This window comes from Arachis hypogaea, chromosome 18, assembly GCF_003086295.3.
Source record: "Arachis hypogaea cultivar Tifrunner chromosome 18, arahy.Tifrunner.gnm2.J5K5, whole genome shotgun sequence".
NCBI classification, from domain to species: Eukaryota; Viridiplantae; Streptophyta; class Magnoliopsida; order Fabales; family Fabaceae; genus Arachis; species Arachis hypogaea.
In genome coordinates this window covers 134,785,023-134,806,013 of record NC_092053.1, presented here as the reverse complement: position 1 = coordinate 134,806,013, position 20,991 = coordinate 134,785,023, and the positions used below count along the sequence as shown (strand labels likewise).

The 20,991-nt window shown below is 28.6% G+C and overlaps 1 protein-coding gene and 2 pseudogenes across 1 annotated transcript; 1 reads left to right on the top strand and 2 right to left on the bottom strand.

Moving 5' to 3' along the window:
• Positions 1–2,162: 2,162 nt before the first annotated feature.
• LOC112770975 (cyclin-dependent kinase G-1-like) lies at positions 2,163–6,463 on the top strand. Its single transcript, XM_025815502.2, has 6 exons — positions 2,163–2,246; positions 2,624–3,833; positions 3,981–4,116; positions 4,234–4,322; positions 4,472–4,583; positions 4,683–6,463. The coding sequence occupies exons 2-6, from the start codon at positions 2,716–2,718 to the stop codon at positions 4,776–4,778; spliced, it is 1,551 nt and encodes a 516-aa protein (XP_025671287.1). The 5' UTR covers positions 2,163–2,246; positions 2,624–2,715; the 3' UTR covers positions 4,779–6,463.
• A 7,992-nt stretch (positions 6,464–14,455) lies between these two features.
• On the bottom strand, positions 14,456–19,976 carry LOC112770627 (4-coumarate--CoA ligase-like 9; annotated as a pseudogene).
• Positions 19,977–20,193: 217 nt separating this feature from the next.
• LOC114924044 (4-coumarate--CoA ligase-like 9) overlaps positions 20,194–20,991 on the bottom strand; it is a 12,278-nt pseudogene continuing 11,480 nt past the window's right edge.

Sequence of the window (20,991 nt, the reverse complement as noted above, 5' to 3'; positions counted from 1 at the left end):
CAACAAGGCTGATGTTAGGCATGTTGAAGAAGAAAAATCCAATCAGCTGCAGTTAGTTAGCCATTGTCCAATTAGCTCAACCCAACCAGAAGAAACTAGAAACTTCCTTTCTTATTGCTATAAATATTTGTATCCTGTAATAAATTCAGTTAGTTTTCTATTATACAATTTTTACACCTTTCTTTTTCTCAAGAATGTTCATCTTTTTTTCATTTCGCTCTCTACTCTTTTTTTTTTTATTTCTATTCATCATTGTTATGAGTCTGATACCTTTTTACATAAATAACATGTAGGATAAACTATAATTTTTATTTATTAATGTTTAAGACATTAAATTTTTATTGTGTTGGATAATGTGATGACCAATGATATAGCATGAATCAAATTTTTTTTGGTGTCTTTCCATGAGTTAGATTTGATCTTGTGGATCCTAAATTATGTTTTTAATACAAAATTAACTCTAACCATACATACTAAAATAATATGAATAAAAAATATTTTAAAGTTTGTCTTTAAATTAATAAAATTAAAAATATTATCCTTAGTCAAAGACCCTAACAATATATTATGTGGCATTCAATTTGTTGATTTTTTCAATCGTACATCCAAATGCGCTATAATCTAAAAGGATCTAAAAAAATAAATTTGACAAAATTATGTAAAAGAAATGCTGCCAATAAATTTTATACAGAGGTGCGCTATAGTACCTATCTCATTTAAAATATAAAATATTTTATTAAAACTTTTATCTCGTTTACACGGTAAATAATCTGTTTGTATTTGAGATATTTTATATTAATTATGTCTTATCTTGTTATAAATGAAATACATTTTTAATTATTGTATTTATATTATAAATAGGATAAATAATAAAGTATAAATTTGTAAACATTGTCTAAAATGTATGTACCCGTAAGTAAAATATTCAAATTATTTATTTAAAAAGCTCAAAACTAAAGCAAAAATTATAGAGGAATCGAAATAAAATATGACACGTATATAAGTATACTTCAACTCTTTTGTTTGACGTGACTCCTGAGAATTTTGTTTGAGAGTATGTTTTCTTGTTGTGCTAGTTGTTGGAGAATTATTTAATGGGCTTTTGCTGGGTTAGTTGTTCTATTTATATTCCAAATCGTGATGTATACAAGCCCAGTATTGTTTACCAAGAAGAGCAAAAGCCATAACAAAAAATTATATACCATATATCCAAAATAGACCAAAAACAATAAATAAATAAAAGAAAGGCGGCTAAGATTTTAAATATAGAAGAACGATGGGTGTATATGTGATCAGAAACATTCATCAAATTAAAAATTAAAAATTAATTATAATTTGTAATAGCATATGAGTTAGTATAGCAAGATATGGGACATTAATTAATTAATTAGTAAAGTTTGTTATGATTGCCAATTTACCATAGTGTGAAAGCAATTGTAAAAGATAGTTAAAATAAAAAACAAATATAAGTAGTAATAGTATGAAAAATTTTAAGTATATTAAATACATGGATGTTCTAATAATTTTAAGTATTAATTTTAATTATAAAAAATATATAATATATATTAATTAAAATTAATGTTAAAATTATTAACATTTTAGTATTTTGATATATTTAAAATTTTTTCTATTTATTAATATACATAGACATTAAACATTAAAACATGAATATATTGATAAAAAATTTTGTTTTACAGATATAGTGTTTATTTGAGTGTTATTATTTTGATAAATTTTTTTTAATAATTTTTTTTTATTTTTTAGTGTGTTTGACAAAATTTTAATTAAAATAAAAGTATTAAAAAAATAAAAAATATATTTTATTTTAAAAAGTTGCAATTTACATATGTTTTAAAAGATTTTTTTTTAAAAATATTTTTTATGTAATAAATAAACAAAAAAATATTTTTATATTATTGTATCCAAACATAATTGATAAATAAAAAGATCTTTTTATATAAAATATCCAAACATAAATTCCTTTTTACTTTTCCATAAGATTTAAAAAAAAAGATAACTCGAAAAAATATGTATTAGTAGAAACTCACCCAAACAAATCTATTATGTCTAAAAATATTAAATTAATATATTTTTTATTTTTTCCGACAGATATTTTTGAAAAAAATATTTAAGTTCGTTCGCGAAGATAGATAGATAGATACAAGTCAGAATAGAAAATCAAAACCCTAAGGCGGCTCGTTTGCAAAACCAAATCTCTCTTCGATCTCTTTCTCTGTGTGGTGCCGGTAAGGGTTTTTTTTTTTTTTTCCTTCAGAATTTTCAATTCAGATTCAGCTCCAACCACCTCTTTGATTCTTTCTCCGAATCCTGTTGGTTTTTTCTGTTTTCTTCGAAATTTCCCTTTGTATTTTTTCCTCCTCAATCATAAATTGGTTCGATTCTCTTTCGATTGCGCAATTCTATACAAAATTAGTAATAATTGGGGTTGGCGAAAACAAATTTGACGAAGGTATAGTTGAATCGGTTCGGTTTTAGCTTCTGGATTTCGTTAGGGTTGTGTTGACAGAAGGCTGAACAATTAGGGTTCTTTTAGGGAATTTGACCGATAGATTCTCTTATTGATTTGTCGAGCGGGGCTTGTAATTTTTCGATCACATGGCAGCTGGGAGAGGCGGTGTTTTGAAGAGGGGGGAATCTTACAAATATGGCTCCATTAAGGAATTTGACTGCAAATATTATAATGATGGTTCTTCTATGGTGGAGGCTTCACCTGCCTCTAGTTCTCATGGTGGTGAAGCTTTGCTTCGGGCAGAGAAGAGGAGGAAAGTTTCTCCTAATGCATGGGACATGGGAGAGAGCGAAGTGAGAGTTTCTTCGAAAAACAGGGTCACCCAGGTTGTTGGTCTGCCTCCTACTACTCCATCTCCGGCTGATTCGTCTTTCGTGCTGCCGGGAGAGCAGTCAGGTGATGGTGATACAGATGCGGATTGCTTCGAGGGAAACAAGGTGCAGGGATGGAACATTGCAATGTCGAGGTGGGCTTCTGCTGATTTTTCACCAGTTGATGCATCTTATGATGAGGACAAGGATGGTAAAGTGAGCTTAACAACTGAAAGTGGTGAGATCCTAGAAGGAAGCTCGGGTGGGAAAGTTAGTAGATCAACTGGGAGTAGTGAAAGAGGTAAGTTTGACCTTTCTTCTGATGATGATACTGACACTGAAGAGGATAATATTGTTGATTCCATTGAGGAGGAGGATGAGGAACAAGGTAAAACTGCTTATAGTTTGGTGTCGGATTCTGATGAAAATCTTGGAGGTTCCAGGAAGGTGCAGAGGAATATAAACATGCTCAACAGTTGCAGAAGTGTGTTTGAGTTTGAAATGATTAAGAAGATAAATGAAGGAACTTATGGCATTGTCTACAAAGCTAAGGATAAGAAGACCGGGGAAATAGTTGCATTGAAGAAGGTGAAGATGAACATAGATAAGGAAGGCTTTCCTTTGACATCCTTGAGGGAAATGAACATTCTTTTGTCGTTTAATCACCCGTCCATTGTAGATGTTAAAGAAGTAGTAGTTGATGATTTTGACGGTGTTTTTATGGTAATGGAGTATATGGAGCACGACCTTAAGGGGCTGATGGATGATATGAAGCAGCCTTTTAGTATAGGTGAAATAAAATCGTTGATGTGGCAACTTCTTCAAGGTGTTGACTATCTTCACGATAATTGGGTTCTTCACAGAGATTTGAAGTCTTCAAACATTCTGCTGAACAAAAAAGGAGAACTGAAAATATGTGATTTTGGATTGTCTCGCCAGTATGGGAGCCCACTGAAGCCGTATACGCCTCTTGTGGTTACTCTACGTTACAGGTACATGGAATGAAATAAGTATTCTAGCTTTCATTGAATTTGAATGTGTGTCAGTGGACGTAATTTGTGCCTTTTCAATTGTCTCTATTGATAAAGTAGTGGCAGATGCGAGAAACTCATGAATTACATCCTTGCTTTTCTGTGCAGAGCACCCGAGCTTTTGTTAGGTTCTAAAGAATACTCCACAGCAATTGACATGTGGTCTGTGGGTTGCATAATGGCTGAATTAGTTGCCAGAGAGCCTCTTTTCAAGGGTAAAAATGAAGTTGAACAACTTGATCAGGTTATTATTTATTACCAACACTCACTTAAATAATACTTTGCTTCTGTAATAGGTTGACTGCAAAGTATGCTCTCTCTCTCCTATTAATAGTTTTTGGTTGTATTAATTTGGTTGCAGATTTTTCGAACTCTGGGTACCCCAGATGAGAATATTTGGCCCGGATTACCCAAATTGCCTGGGTCTAAAGCAAAATTTGTGAGGCAACCGTAAGCTCTTATTTTCCCTGAATTGTTGTGGTTTTACTTCTCACTAAGATTCCCTACTACCTCCTATTGTCACGATTTTATATAAAATGATGAGATAATTCATCTTGATTTTAACTCGGGTATTATTTGCCAACTATTTGCTATTTCAGGTATAATATGCTCCGGAAGAAGTTCCCAGTCGCATCTTTTACTGGTCAGCCAGTTCTATCAGAGTCAGGATTTGACTTGTTGAGCAGGCTTCTAACTTATGACCCTGAAAAGGTAACACATGATCATCACTGATTAAGTTCTGATGGGTTTTACTTGAAATTGAATGATATGACTTATACCGGTGGTGTGCTTTTGTCTATTCTTTTGCAGAGGATAACAGCTAAGGATGCTCTCCTTCATGATTGGTTCCATGAAGCCCCTCTTTCTAATTCTGATTTCAAGCCTATTTCCCCTTTTCGTTGCTAGGACAGGTACTTCTGCTTGAAGCAAAGGAACTTTACAGGAACAATTCAATTTTTATGTTCATTATTGCCAAAAAAGGCTCATGATGTATGATGTGATTTCCAAGGACAGTGTCTTGCACTTCAGTAGGTGCTGATTTTTACCGTTAGAAGCAGCTGCTTGATACATAGTCACCTGACAAGGTGTGGCTTTGTAACTGTTTTTCTTTTTTTTTTTTTCTTTTCCCTCTCTTTTACAAATTTCTCTCTTGACGGAGTTTAAAGCACACTATCTCTCAGTATTCTGCATTTGCTAAAGTATGTACATATATTTCAGGATTCTCAGTAATAAATGATGAATTTCTTCTTGTGGTAATATTCATTACCTTTGCATTCCTTTCCCTTTTGATTATCATGTCTTGTGCTGTGATGTAAAAGATTCACTATTAATTACATCAAGTATTGTTATTTCTTTTGGTGTGATAGTGTTCATGCATATTATTGTGTTGGTTTTGTTTTAGATTGGTCATATGTAAATTATGAGCCAAGATGAACACAATGGAATACATGTAGTCTGGCTCCGCGTCCTGAATCTTGGACTCTCCGCTTGCTTCTACATTTGCCAGGTTTTCGTGTATATTTATAAGTGTATTTTCATAACCCCTCTTTTTTTGTGTTATCTCCTCTGTTCTTATTTGCACACCTTTCAAAGGTTGACTCAGTAAGGTGAGGTTTTTTATTTTTTGGCCTTTGGGGTTGATGTGGGGAGGCTATGACGCTATGTTTCTTTTCTCATTTTATTTCCCCAATATCATTTCTTAATTCTTAGTAGAGGTGTAACATGGCTTGGTGCTTAGACTTCAGTACTGCTCTACTGGCTGTGGAGATTCGTATTTATTGCTTTCAGTGCTCCCCAAGGTATGGAGTTTGGTTTTAATTGAAGCTATTGGTTTTTGCCTGATTTGCTCCATGGCCACTTGGTCAGTAATGAAATTTCGTAGAGAGTCACTGTTATAATTTATATTGTGCAAAATACCGCCTTTTATCCCAAGGAAATCTCAACTTCATTTTTTTTTGGACGTTATTCTCTGCAGACACAAGTAAACTGTCATGGCATCATTTGCCCCCAGGTAGTTTATTGTTGTGTTTGACCATGATAAAGTATTTTGATATTGAGCCTTGTATAGATCAAAACTAAGCATGCAGAGTCTGGTTGAGGGAAGTTTGATGTTGCATGAGCCAACAAAACAGTGGACTTGTATGGGTTTCTCGGCAGCCATTCTCGTACAAGTAAACATGCAGGTTTACACACATTCCAAACTGAAATGGTTAATCTAATGATTAACTTCGTTTGCTTTTGTTTTAGCTTTAGACTATTATTTTAACTAGGAAAGGAGGAAGATGAAGAGGATTTAGTGGCTGAAGCAAAAGGAAGCAAACAGGTTGAGACTTTGTCCGTCTCTGATGATGGCTTTCGATTTACTCCATTTTTCTAGTTCTTACAATTCTGTGTAGAAGTCCCTTGCAAATATTTATTTATTTTTTTCTGTGTTCGTATCAAAGTATAAAACAAGTTTTTGCATTCTCTAGAATATGCTTGACATGTATTGTGGCTAGCAGACACGCATAGTTTTGTTGTATAAAGATTTATTACCCGATGAAGATTTTTAAATTCATCTAGTGTATAATTGTTTTCTTTTTCAAAGAAAATGACCTGGCATAAAACAGCAATTCTGTTCTCTAACCATTATGAGGCAAGTCCAACCCCCTTTTTTTTGTGTTTAATTTCCATTGATATTTCTTGCCGGATTTATCTTCTCTCTTTCATGAGATGAAGAGTTAGCTGTCAGCACAAGCAGTCCCATTGTAACCACACTTATTTTTGACACATTTCTCTTTTTGCCTAACTACCATCTATGGTTGACATTTGACATGTGACTATGTTGTACAAAACCAAGTCTTTGTAGATACAGTAAAAAGTAGAAATTCACCTGTAGTTTTCATGTAAAGTTGATATTCATGTAAAGTTGATACTTGAAAACTGTTAAGTTTGATTAAATAATTATTTAATAATTTTCAATTCTCAACTTTACGCTAAAACTTTACAAGAAAACAATTTTGCACGAGTCTTCCCCTTGGTAAAAATAAATGGAAGGAAAATTTTACGTTTAAACTGTTTTACTTGAGGAGAAAAGGTTTAAATTAAAAACGAAGTGCATGGGATGGACTTAACTAATAAATTTTCAAATTATTTAAAAAAAATTAACGGAGTAAAAAGTTATGACTTATGAGAAAGTTTATGGGGTCATCTATTTTATTAAAATTTGGTTAATTTGGTTAGTATGGTTAAATGAAAGTAAGTAATTTTATGTTATTAGAAGTAATTTTACATTATTAAAAATACTAATAATAATTAATACTAATAATAATTAATTGATGATTACAATTTACGAAGTACGAAATTTGTTGTCCTCTAATACTTCAAAAGTTATTATTTGACAAGGTTTAAATTTCCAACCTGCGAACAAACGGTCAAAACTCGATTATGTGTCTCGTGTATGGTGTAGATTCTTTAGTAGTTTTAGATAATTCATCAAAGGTTACAAAATGGCAAATATTCTTAAAATATTCAATGTTCTAGAAACTTAGAACGTAGCTATAAAATAAAATCATAAATGGTTATTTTTATAATTTTATATAAATAAAATTAAAGATGGTGAAGGTTGCTAAAGCACTCGTGTTATATAATGTGCGAGGTTATCCATCCAAGGGGATTGGGTACCACTAAATAAATTTGGTTATCCACAAGCTCCACAGTTTCTGTCAAAATTCTCCTTTAAGATAAAAGTTTCACATGGATACATGATAGAAACAGTTATCACGTGATAATCGAGCATAAGATGGTATCATCCCACACCAAACACGATAAAATTGCCGGATATTAGTTGTGCTGCCAAACTACGTGGTACATCATGCCCTTCACTTTTGGTCATGATATATATGCAAACAAAAAGTATAGGAAGCCAATGGTCTAAGTGTATAATGTGTGCAATGGAAGTTTAGAAAGTATCAGAGATATGACCATTAGTATTATATTATTCTATTAGGATACGCTTTTGGGATAAGTGGTTTCATGATATAGTATTAAAGTTCTAGATCCAAAAGACACCAAGAATTCGATCCTTGATGAACTCCAAAATCTGGATAGTATGAGTGATGTTCATTTTATTCATGGACCAAAAATTTAGCTCATTGTACATATTGTACGCTTAGACCATTGGCTCCCTAGCAGTACTCATGCAAATTGTGTTTGAAACGGCATGGAGGGAGGTCAGCGACGGGTCGCCGTGGCTGGGAGGTTCAAAAAAAGGAGTTGGTGAAACGGGTGAAAAATAATTTTAAATTAGAGTAAGGGTTATCGTCTTATTTATGTTTTTTTAGTTTGGTGGGCTTTGGGATCAGCCCAATAAAAATTGGTTGGACCTCTCTTGAGATATTGTGAAATTTTTTGGAGTAATTATCCAAATCAGTCCCCCAAAGATTTTAGAATCAAACATTTTAGTCCCTAAGAAAAATTAATACACAGATCAATCCCTAACATTTTACTCCGGTAGACAAATCAGTCCTCAGTTCATTTTTCGGCAGAATAATTACCCAGATCAGTCCCCAAAGATTTTAAAAACGGACATTTTAGTTCCCAACAAAAACTAATGTACAAATCAATCCCCAACGTTTCTCTCTATTAGACATAATAGTCTTTCTTCCAAAAATAAAATAAAATAAAATAATTATTATTATTATTAATTGCACAATAATATTATACTATATTTTTTATATTTTTTAGACAAAAATAATGATATATTATTATTATTATATTATTATTATTATTATTATTATTATTATTATTATTATTATTATATAAATAAGAATCTAATGAATAAATTTATCATTATTTTTATCTAGAAAATACAAAAAATTATGGTATAATATTATTATGTAATTAATAATAATAATAAAAAAAAATTATTAGAGATTATTTTACAAGAAATTCAAGGTTAAAATCATTTGATATTTTTTTATTTAATATAATCAAAAGATGTACTATTTTAAAAAATATGTTTGTATTAAAAAAAATATGTATTTAATATAAATACAAATTACAATATTTTCTTTAAATACATATTTTTTAATACAAACATATATTTGTTTTTTACATAGGACATCTTTTAATTATATTAAATACAAAAATATCAAATGATTTTAACCTTAAATTTTTTGTAAAATAATCTCTAATAATTTTATTATTATTATTGAGTGACTATATATATATATAAGAATTTAATGAATAAATTTATCATTATTTTTGTCTAAAAAATACAAAAAATATAGTACAATATTATTGTGCAATTAATAATAATAATAATAATTTTATTTTATTTTATTTTTTGACGGAAGACTATTATGTCTAACAGAGAGAAACGTTGGGAATTAATTTGTACATTAGTTTTTCTTGGGGACTAAAATGTCCGTTTTTAAAATCTTTGGAGACTGATTTGGATAATTACTCTGCCAAAAAATAACTGGAACTGATTTGTTTGCCGGAGTAAAAACTTTGGGATTGATCTGTGTATTAATTTTTTTTGGAGATTAAAATATCCAATCTAAAATCCTTAGACTGATTTGGATAATTACTCCATATCTATGAATTACATCACAAAATCTAATGCCTCTTCCAATGATCCTCCCGCAAAGTAGAGAGAGATGCTTGGCAAGAGCCAATTTTACCCATCAACTTAATGGTTTTAAATTTTAATAGAGAAATTTCTCTTCCAGAGATGTGCGTGTCTCGGAGGAATCATTAGAAGTGGCGTTAGAGTGTCTCCATTAAAGTCAATAAAATCTATAGATCCATTAATAGCATGGTTGAAACTCTTATCAAATATCCTCCGTACTTGAGCAGGGACCATTCACCATTGAAAGAGGCTGTAAAATTTCTTTTAAAAGACAACATTTTGAATGAAAGACTTGATGAATTCAAATAAGAATTACATCCGAACTTCTCATATATAGATAAATCAGTCACAGTGTTGGTATTAATATATAAATCAACTTGCATAATCACCATCATACTAGACGAACTAAGAATTCTGGCTGTCGAGATTAAAAGTCAAAACACAACTTAGATAATGATGATTAAGTGACAACTAATGATATTTTTTACAAAATCGTATAGGATTAAAAAATATTACAAATTGCTTACAATGCTAGAAGTGCTTACAATTTAGCAGTCAAATAAGAGTCGCAAAATTTGATAAAGTTAAAAATAGTCAACAATAGTAGCTAAATATATATTATATAGTCATCAAACTTATTAAAATAATTAGCGTAACAAGTTAAACTTTTTACAAATTTCATCACCTCCGTTACAACTCATGCTTAGTTATTTATGGCCAATAATAACCTTTTTTAGTAATTAAGTATGTCTTTAGATATATAAAAACTTAAATTCCATGTATTTTAATCAACTCTCCGTATGAATAAAAATAAATTGAATTGTTAAAGATTTTTTTTCTCCTTGTGTGTGTATTGGTGAATTAGAGAGATGATAAATATGATATGTTATTTATGTGAAAGAGTGAAGCTAGAACTAATTAATTATAGATATTATACTTACGGATAATGTTAGGTAGACAAAAAAAAAAAAAAAACAGCCAGAACTTGCTTTATTTAGCATTAATTAATTGTTACAACAATTAATGAATGTTAAATAAGATAAGTTATGGCTATTTTTGGCTGATTTTCTTTGGTTACCAAACATTTCCGTATACTTATATATAACTTTAACAAAAATGATTATGATCATAATTGATTGAATAACAAATGATAAACGTAAAAACCTAAACCTACTCCTAAAACTAACCAAATAAACTCAAATATTGAATTTAAATATTTGAATGATAACAACTTATTATATATCATTAACAAAACATAACATGTCATATTATTCAACGGAAATTGGTTCTTTTAATTTTTTTTTTCTTAATTTTTTTATAAAATATAATATCTTACCATATACTCTTTAAATAGAATAAAAAAAAGTGAATTCTACCCAACCCCTCTAAAATAACATGTAAGTTACCCTTCATGATGTGTCACATTTTAATTGGTCACTACTTAACTATAGTTGGGTTATTTTGTAATTTATTATTTGAGATGGGTAATTATATAATTTCTTAAAATATTAAAATTCTACCCCATTAATTGAAGCACGTTCTCATGCAATCTCTTTCTACAGTGCATCATTTCTTAACTGGTCGTTGAATTCCCATGGCTCGTAACTTCCGTGTTCTTCCCAGTATAGCCAACGCGGACTTCATTGCTATCTCTTGTCCTCTCACTCAATCCCCCTTTTTTTTTTTTTTTTTTTTTTTTTTTTTTTTTTTGCCATGAATCACTCTTTACCAACGTCAACATCATTAATGGTTAGTTCGGTTATTAAATTTTTTTATTAAAAAAATATATATTTATTTAATTACAAGATGGAATATATATTCATATTTAAAATATAATATAATAAAATAAATCTATTTAAAATACTTAAAAGTATAATTAAAATCATGAATATATAAATATAATAATAAAATTTGTACTCTAAACAAGTAAACATATTTTTTATCATACATAAATTATTTAAAAAATAAATATATTATTAAAATTAATAATACAAATTTAAAATAATAAAATCCAATTTTTTACTGTATTTGTTATAATATTTTTATTCTTTTAATTTACAATTTATTAGTACTTTATTATTTAATTAATGATTAAACAAATTATTTTTATAAAAAATTATGTTTTGTATTATCTTATAGAAGAGACCAATATATTAGTTTAAAAAATAAAGTAAAAATGAAATTTTAAATAAAAAATATTTAATATTAAAATTTTTAAATATAAAAATAATTTGTATAAATATTTAAAAGATAAATATAAAATATATGCATAAAATAAATAAAACAGATAAAATGGAAGTACTCATGAGAAATAAATAATTATTTTGTCTCCTTTATTTATTTTAAACATGTATTTTATATTTATATCCTGAATATCTATATAATTTGCTTTTGTATTTAAAAATTTTAATATTAATTATTTTTTATTTAAAATATCATTTTTACATTAATTTTTAAATTGGTATATTGGTCTCTTCTTTAAGATTATACAAAAAATATTTCTCATGAAAATAATTTGTTTAATCATTAATTAAATAATAAAATATTAATAAATTAAAAATTAAAAGAATAAAAATACTATAAAAATTACTTGTAAGAAAGTTGAATTTTATCATTTTAAATTTGTGTTATTAATTTTAACAATTTATATTTTTTTAAATAATTTATGTATGATAAAAGATATGTTTACTTGTTTAGAGTACAAATTTTATTATTATATTTGTATATTCCTGATTTTAATTATACTTTTAAGTACTCTTAATAGATTTATTTTATTATATTATATTATATTTTACATATGAATATATATTCCATATATTATTTTTAATGAAAAAAATTTAATAACCAAACTAACCATTAATTATATTGGTAAGGAATGATCCATGGTAAAAAAAAAAAAAAAGAGATTGAGTGAGAGGACATGAGATAGCAATGAAGTCGGTGCTAACTATACTGGAAGTCGGTGCTGACTATACTGGGAAGAACGAAGAAGTTACAAGCCATGGAAATTCAACGACTCGTTAAGGAATGATGCACTGTAGAAAGAGATTGCGTGAGAACGTGATTCAATTAATGGGATAGAATTTTAATATTTTAAGAAATTATACAATTACCTATCTCAAATAATAAATTACAAAATAACCCAACTATAGTTAAGTAATGACCAATTAAAATGTGACACATTATGAAGGGTAACTTACATGTTATTTTAGAGGGGTTGGATAGAATTCACCTAAAAAAAATATTAAATGATAAGAGATCATATTTTATGAAAAATTTAAAAAAATGGAGAGAATCTATTTATTTATTCGACGACCAGAATTCTAAAATCTAATCCGTAATCAAATTTCTGACACTGGGAAGAACGAAACGGCATAAAATGGGGTATCTCTAAAACGAGCACAACAATTATGTGTTTATTGGATGTGCCATATTTATGTAGACCATTAAATATGATTAGATGAAAATCAAAGGCAAATATGAAAGAAGAGCATTGATGGACTCTAATAAATACAGAATATCTTAGTATATAAATAAATGCTTTAAATGACAATACTTTAATACACAATACTTTAAAGGGTAACAGAATCTTTTATTCTCAAATAATTAAATATAAAACATATAAATATAAAAATATGAGTATTCTTTATTTAATAAGATTAATTATTATGCAAAAAATTTTTATGATATTAAAAAATTATATTAAAATAAAATTTTAAACTGTAACATAAAAATATAAAATAATTAAAATTTTATTTTATATTATTTGACAAATAATTAGATTATTATATTCAAAATTTATTAACTAACTAATTTATTAAAGATATTTTTATATAATATAATTTTTCATCAAAATATTTTTAAAAATATAATTTATTTAAAATATTATATATAATACATGAAAATATTAACCTTTTTATTTTTTTCATTTTTTTAAAAACATAATAAATAATATAATTCTAAAACATGTCTATCATATTACATATCTACTTATATTAGTAAGATCTAAACTAATCAAGCTTACGTAATTAAAAATATAAAACATATAAATACAAAAAAAAAATAAAAGTATTTCGGAAATATGACATTTACACTGATTTTTCATATATATATATATATAATCGAGTTAGAGAATAAAAAATTTAACTAAAATAATAAAAAAATACTTGAAAATAATAAAAATAAAAAATGATCTTATTATAAATATATAATTTTAAATATTATATATATGAAACTTTAAATGTTAATTTTAATAAATAAAAAATATTTATTTTTTTGTATTTATATATTTTATATTTTTAATTACGTAAGTTTAATTAGTTTAAGTCTTACTAATATAAATAAATATATAATGTGATAGGCATGTATTTAGAATTATATTATTTTTATTTCATTTTTCTAAAAAAAATTGAAAAAAATGAAAAAGGTTAATATTTTCAAGTATTATATATAATATTTTAAATAAATTATATTTTCAAAATATTTTGATGAAAAATTATTTTATATAATAATATCTTTAACAAAATTAGTTAATTAATAAATTTTTGAATATAATAATCTAACTATTTATCAAGTAATATAAAATAAAATTTTAATTATTTTATATTTTTATGTTACAGTTTAAAATTTTATTTTAATATAATTTTTTAATATTATAAAAATTTATTATATAATAATTAATTTTATTGAATAAAAAATACTCATATTTTTGTATTTATATATTTTATATTTAATTATTTAAGAATAAAAGATTCTGTTGCCATTTAAAGTATTGCGTATTAAAGTATTGCCATTTAAAACATTTATTTATGTACTAGGATATTCTGTATTTATTAGAGTCCATCAATACTCTTCTTTCATATTAGCCTTTGATTTTCATCTAATTAAATCTAATGATTTATATAAATATAACGTATCCAATAAGCACATAATTATTGGGCTCATTTTAGACATAATGGACCAGAACCCATAATCAATAAACTTGCCCTTCGTTCTGTTTCTCATCTATTAGATTATTAGTTTATTACAGTCGCTCTATGATAAATGTATTGTATTATATATACATATGATAGAACAAAAAAATGACAATAATAGATAAAGAAAATAATAGAACAAGTATATATTAAGGGTGACCAAAAAGAAATATGGTAAGCAAGGAAGATAATTGATATGAAGAATATTTGGTGTTCTCTAATCTCCACCCAAATGCTAATCACAACTTGGAAGAACCACTTGTTAGAGCAAGATCAACCAATTGTCTTCTCAAAATTTTACCAGCCGGAGATTTGGTATAGAGTTAATAAAAGAAACACGCCGTATCTTCTTGTATGGTGAAACCTATATAAATAACAATACTTAAAAGGATCATTCATTCAAATCTGTCTTCTTTTCATGACAAAATGTTTATGAAGCATGTATATATTTACCTGCTTTGCCACAAACTCCATGACCTCAGCTGCATTGATGCTGCTTCCTGGCTTTCTTACAACAAATGCCATTGGAATTTGCCCTGCTTCTTCATCAGGATACCTGTCCTCAAAAGATAAGAAACCTTCTTGTAAAAACAATTCATGCATATCATTAAGCTAAGCATAGACAATTCGTTGAGTTGCCATATCCACAAGTCAGACATATAAATAGTGACTTATTTGGTAGTTGATTTTTAGTATGCATATATCATTTTTGTAGGAAAATTTTAGACCTCAAATAAGAAACCTTCTTGTAAGAACAATTCATGCATATCATTAAGCTAAGCATAGACAATTCGTTGAGTTGCCATATCCACAAGTCAGACATATAAATAGTGACTGATTTGGTAGTTGATTTTTAGTATGCATATATCATTTTTGTAGGAAAATTTTAGACCTCAAATGTTCTTTTGAGATCACTAGATTGATACATACGGTACTACAGCAGCATCAGCAATTTCAGGATTGTTATGAAGTATATTTTCCAATTCAGCAGGGGGAACCTGCATTTTCATTTGAGAAATCAACTCAGTATATATAAATAATGAGAAAGTATAGGGAAAAAAGGTGAATTTGTTATTCAACAATGGAAAAATAACACTAAAATACATAACCTGATAAGCTTTGTATTTGATCAATTCCTTGAGTCTATCCACAATGTAGAGATAACCATCAGAATCAAAATAACAAAGATCACCAGTCTTCAACCATCCCTCTGAATCTAATGTTTGAGCAGTGGCATCTTCATCTCCCACATAACCTTTCATGATTGTTGGTCCACGCAACCATAGCTCTCCTCGGCGGCCTGGAGGCAACGATTCGCCGGTGATAGGATCAACTATCTTAGCCTCCATTTGCTCAGCTAATCGACCAACAGAACCATGTCGTTTCGCCTCATCAGTTCCTATCATCCTTGCTGCTCCTCCTGAACTTTCAGTTAGACCATACCCCTACATGATGAAAATAACTAGATAAAAAAGAATGAATCAACGGTGAAAATGATCAAGTGGATTTTTCAGTTGGCAGAATCTATTCCCAGTAACTAACACTAAATCAAAACTGTAATTAACAAGAAATAAAAAAAAAAAAAACTGAAAAAGTAAGTTAGCAAGTTGACAATGCTTTCTAGTCCAATTTAAGAAATATCATTATGCAGTTACATAGATAGAAATATGAATGTTGATCAACCTTCAAATCATTCCATGGCTGACAAATAAAAGCTTAGATATTAGTATAGAAAATTCACATCACACCAAAATCTATGAAGTAAATGTATCCTGACATAATGCATGAGAAAAAAGATATATATTTTTTTAAAATATATCCAGATAAATGGGATACTACAAGGAAGACCATGACAACAAATGTAACTAAAGTCATTGCTTTTTTTAATTTTATTTATGGAACAAAAGTCAATGATTAATGCTAAACAATCAAAACCCCCTTTAATTAAAATATTTGTTCCATTAAGTTGGCGTGTTATACTCAACTTGAAAAGCAAGTGTAGTGCAATAATGAAAGTACGAAATTGTGAGACATCTTTAAGCATGCTTATTACTATATTAGTACCTTTTTAATGCTTATTTATATATTCTAATTAGAGTCAAGCAAGCTAGACTTGTTAATAATTTGATAAGGTTTATGAGTTTGGAACTAAGCTTGAGTCTAAATTTGAGCTTATATATTAATGAATTGAGTCTGAATTTAGGTAGACTTATCATATTAATTCGTAATATATATATATATATATATATATATATATATATATATAAAAGTTATTATGATTATTTCTATAATATATATTATATATTTCATATTATATTATAATTATAATATTAATTTTACACAAATACTGAAATACATATATAAATTTTATATATAATTGTGATACAAGACAAAAATGATTATTAATCGATAGACAATATAGATAATTAATACTTTATAATAAATTATAATTTATTTTAATATTTATATAGAATTATAGGTTATATTCATGTTATTTGAGTCAACTTGTGAAATCGAATCAGTTCATGAGTTTTTTGGTAAATCGAGCTTGAGCTTTATAAATAGGTTCGATTATTAATGAGTTGAATCGTGAGTCGAACTTGAATTTGGTATGATTCAGCTCACTTCTAGTCCTAATTCTAGCAATGGACAATCCAAAAAAATTGAAATAGAGGACCGGAGACTAAATAATAAATATTAAAGTTTAAAAGTATTATAAATAATATCTTAATTATTTAATAATTTATTTTTTTTTTAATAGTATTTAATTAAAACACCGCTGTATCTGATACACTCGAATCCTTCAGCAAGTATTAATATACTTAAAATTATGAAAAAAGCCAAGCACTTGATAAACTAATGCTGACGATATTTATACGAGCATGCAGCTAATATGTGTGTAAGAAGTTTAATACTTTCTCGGAACTTTAAAACCTTGGTAATAGAAAAATAATAAAATTTATTTTAATATATTATAATAGACTATTAAAATAACACACATACACATACATGTATATTTGTAATTTTTATGATAAAAATTATGTACAAATATATATCTCTAAATTATTTTTAAAATTGTTGAAAGCAAAGAGTGATTTCATGGATAAAAATTTAACTATCTTGTGTCTTTAAAATATATTTTAATAGTATAAATAATAATTTTTAAAATTTTTTAATATATTCAATGTATAAAAATGTAGAAAGAAATGATATTTTTAATAACTTATAATAAAATTTTTCTTTAAATTCAATTAAGAAGTTAATTTTTCAATTAATATTAACTATTTTTTAATTTTAAATCTAAATAAAAAATTTTAAATAATAAACTTTAATTTGTATATCTAAACTTTTTAAAAAAAATAATTACAATAAAAGATTAACAAATAATAACTCTAATTCTCTATAATTTTTCTATTTCTTTTTAAGTACTTCTAAAAATAGTTAAAACTGCATTTAACCATACCCTTAAAGTAATAAACTTACACAACTTTGCATCACTTTTCGGGTGGAAAGAAATAGAGTTTTTGCTTTTTGGATCCTAGTTATCAAAAGCATATACACCTTTACGTCTGTACCCGGAAAATAATCCATCTTAAGTACTTTTCTAATCAACTCTTATACTGATGTAGAATACCTTAAAAAATATAAAAAAAAAGTAAATAAATTAAATGTATGATCATAGCTAATTTGTGATATAAACAAAAATAAATTTCTGTCATCGGGTAAGAGAATATATTATATATATACACACATTACATTTTCCCATAATTTATAGTCTTTTTTGGCTTTTCAACTAAGTTAAAGAATCTTTTTTTCTAATTGAAAACTAAAATAATGCTTATTATTTCACATTTGCAAGCTACAAGAGCATTTGGATTAGATCAACGCCGACACCTGTGACCTTCTTCTGATTATTATTATTATTTTATTATAACCATAAAGGCATAAAGTCTTAGTAGGTATAGTTAGTTAATATAGTTTGCTATAAGAAAAAAAAAAATCAAAAACTACACAATCAGGTGTCATACTCATGCACGTCAGCTAGAATTCATCAGCACACATGCAAAATAGGGAGGCCATTACCACACCTAGTGTCCTAGGCTAATACGTCTGTCACAATATAAGAAAAAATATAACCCCCACCACCTTCAACCACAAGCAAACACATATAACTTGAAAAAAAAGATATTGTCATGTCAACCCATTGGTTTCTTAACGAATTTTCTAATCTGTCAATTAACTTACAAATATAATCTATCAACACGCATCGCATATTAATATATTAACTATAGAATATGATATTACTTATATATATGATTTTTCGTAATTGTAAAGTAAACAATAAAAATCACACCTAACAATTACCACTTTTTCATGTGCTAGCCTCTTATTGTACATTAAAAAAAAGAAAAATACTTGTACACTAAAATCAGCCACCAATATATTTTGTGGTATAAATACATATGTGGTTTTAATTTATTTTCAATGTGTATTGTATATGTTATACATGTATTTATAAAACATATTGCGAATACCAGGGATAAAAAACATACTGCATGTCATAAAACCACTCATCCCAAGATTTGGGATTTACCAAAAATCGAACTCTTGACCTTTCAGATCTAGAAACTCTAATACATTATCATGAAACCATTCATCCCAAAAGCGTTAATTCATGAGACAATGTAACACTAATGGTCATATCTCTAATACTTTGTTTAACCTCCAGTTATACACATTGTACGCTTTAGGCCATTGACTCCGCCCTATACTTTCTCACTTATAATTGTTTCAGTGTTTCTATAAAATCACTATGTTCAAAATAATTAAAGCTTTTGAAGGTTTTTTTTGTCCAGAATCTTATAATATTAGAGTTGCAAGATATATCATTCGTTTTTTTTTTGTTGATTTCTTTATGAAGCAGTAAATTATTTTGATCAAAACGATAGTAATAATATAACGATTAATCATCATACATTTAATGCGAAGCTTCAAATGAAAACCGAGATGATTATAGTAATAACTTTTCTGTTTGTTCTTATCTATATTAAAAATTTAAAATTATACATTATGAGTAACAAATATCTAAAAACATTAATTAGAAAATAAGAAGATTTTTTTTTTCAATTTTCATATATTAAATATTATTAAAAATAGTAATCAGACACTAAATTTAAGTTTTGAATATTACTGGAAAAAATATTTATACAATTATATAATTACATGCATTCTGTTTAGAACGCTTATCTAATTACGTCATGATATGTCAATGGAGAATAGCTGCAAATACATAAACTCACATACTATTTAAGAGGTCGCGGGTTCGAGTCTTCATATTTTGGTTAAAAAAAAGTATATATATATACGTATAAAATTATTTGTATACTAAAAATATATCAAAATTAAATTCATAATTTAATTAAACTATGAGCATGATAGAGATATTTTGGAAAAAACAAATAATTAAATAAAATAAAAGAGCCAAAAGTGTGTAACCCTTACCTCCACAATTTCCACGTTGGAACTAGCACGAACTCTACCGCCACCTCTTCCCAGGAGCCCACCGGACCCTAAACAACCGCAACGCTCAGATCCATACTTCTGCCACCTCACTTTCAGCCCACCACCAGCGCGGCGACACTGGCAGAATTTCACCTGGTATTCTCCACCCCCTCAGCATCCCTGCAATCGAACCTCCCATAGAACCACGTTTCACCCATCGCTAGCCTCTGCATCAGCCATAAACCGAACACGGGGAACAACGGCACCGCCCAGGCCACCCAGTCTCCTTCCGCCGGGACTCTTCTGGCGCCTCCGTCATGTGTTTCAGGTGGCAGAACCCTCCAATTAGAGCGATGAGGTTCCCGTGTGTGAGGAGAACCCCTTTCACTCTTCCCGTGGTTCCGGAAGAGAAGAGAATCGCTGCTGGCTCTGACTGACTCACCTCGACTCGTTCGAGTTCGCTAGTTACTGACTCGTTGTTCTCGAGCATGGAGAGGAACTCCGGCGAGTCGAGGAGGATGGGGCCGAGGGGTAGTTTGGGGATTTTAGCGGCAGTTTTGGAAGTTGTGAAGGCGATTTCAGGGTTCACGAGTTGGATGAGGTGAGTTAACTCGGCCGGGGAGCTGAGAGGGTTGGCGGGAGAAATAACGATTCCGAGGGATAAGAGGGAAAAATAGAGAACGGGAACGTGTACGGAAGGAGGGGTGATGAGTGCCACGTGTCCTTTTTTGGTGTGAAGGATTGGAGGGAGAGATTTTATGCGGCGAGGAGGAGAGGGTAGGAGAGGCGGATGTCCGCGGCGGCGTCGATGAGAGCAGTAGTTGCGCCGTCGGTGGAGGTGGCGGCGGAGGGGATGAGAGAGAGTGCGTATTCGTGATTGAGAGAGGCTGAGAGGGCGGAGGAGGGGGACGTTAGGGCGGAGGCTGTGGAAGGTTCTGGAATGTGGGTTGAAACCACTTTTGGATCTACGGTGGTGAGTTAGGGCGGTTGGCTGTTGGCCATGTTGTTGAGTTAAGAAAAAAGAAGAAAG

What these genes read in the sequence shown, in the direction of transcription:
- LOC112770975 (XM_025815502.2), top strand. Translation starts at nt 2,716, where the DNA reads ATGGTGGAGGCTTCACCTGCCTCTAGTTCTCATGGTGGTGAAGCTTTG. An exon ending in GCAAAATTTGTGAGGCAACC is followed by an intron (nt 4,323 to 4,471) that starts GTAAGCTCTTAT and finishes TTGCTATTTCAG; the next exon opens with GTATAATATGCTCCGGAAGA. An exon ending in TAACTTATGACCCTGAAAAG is followed by an intron (nt 4,584 to 4,682) that starts GTAACACATGAT and finishes ATTCTTTTGCAG; the next exon opens with AGGATAACAGCTAAGGATGC.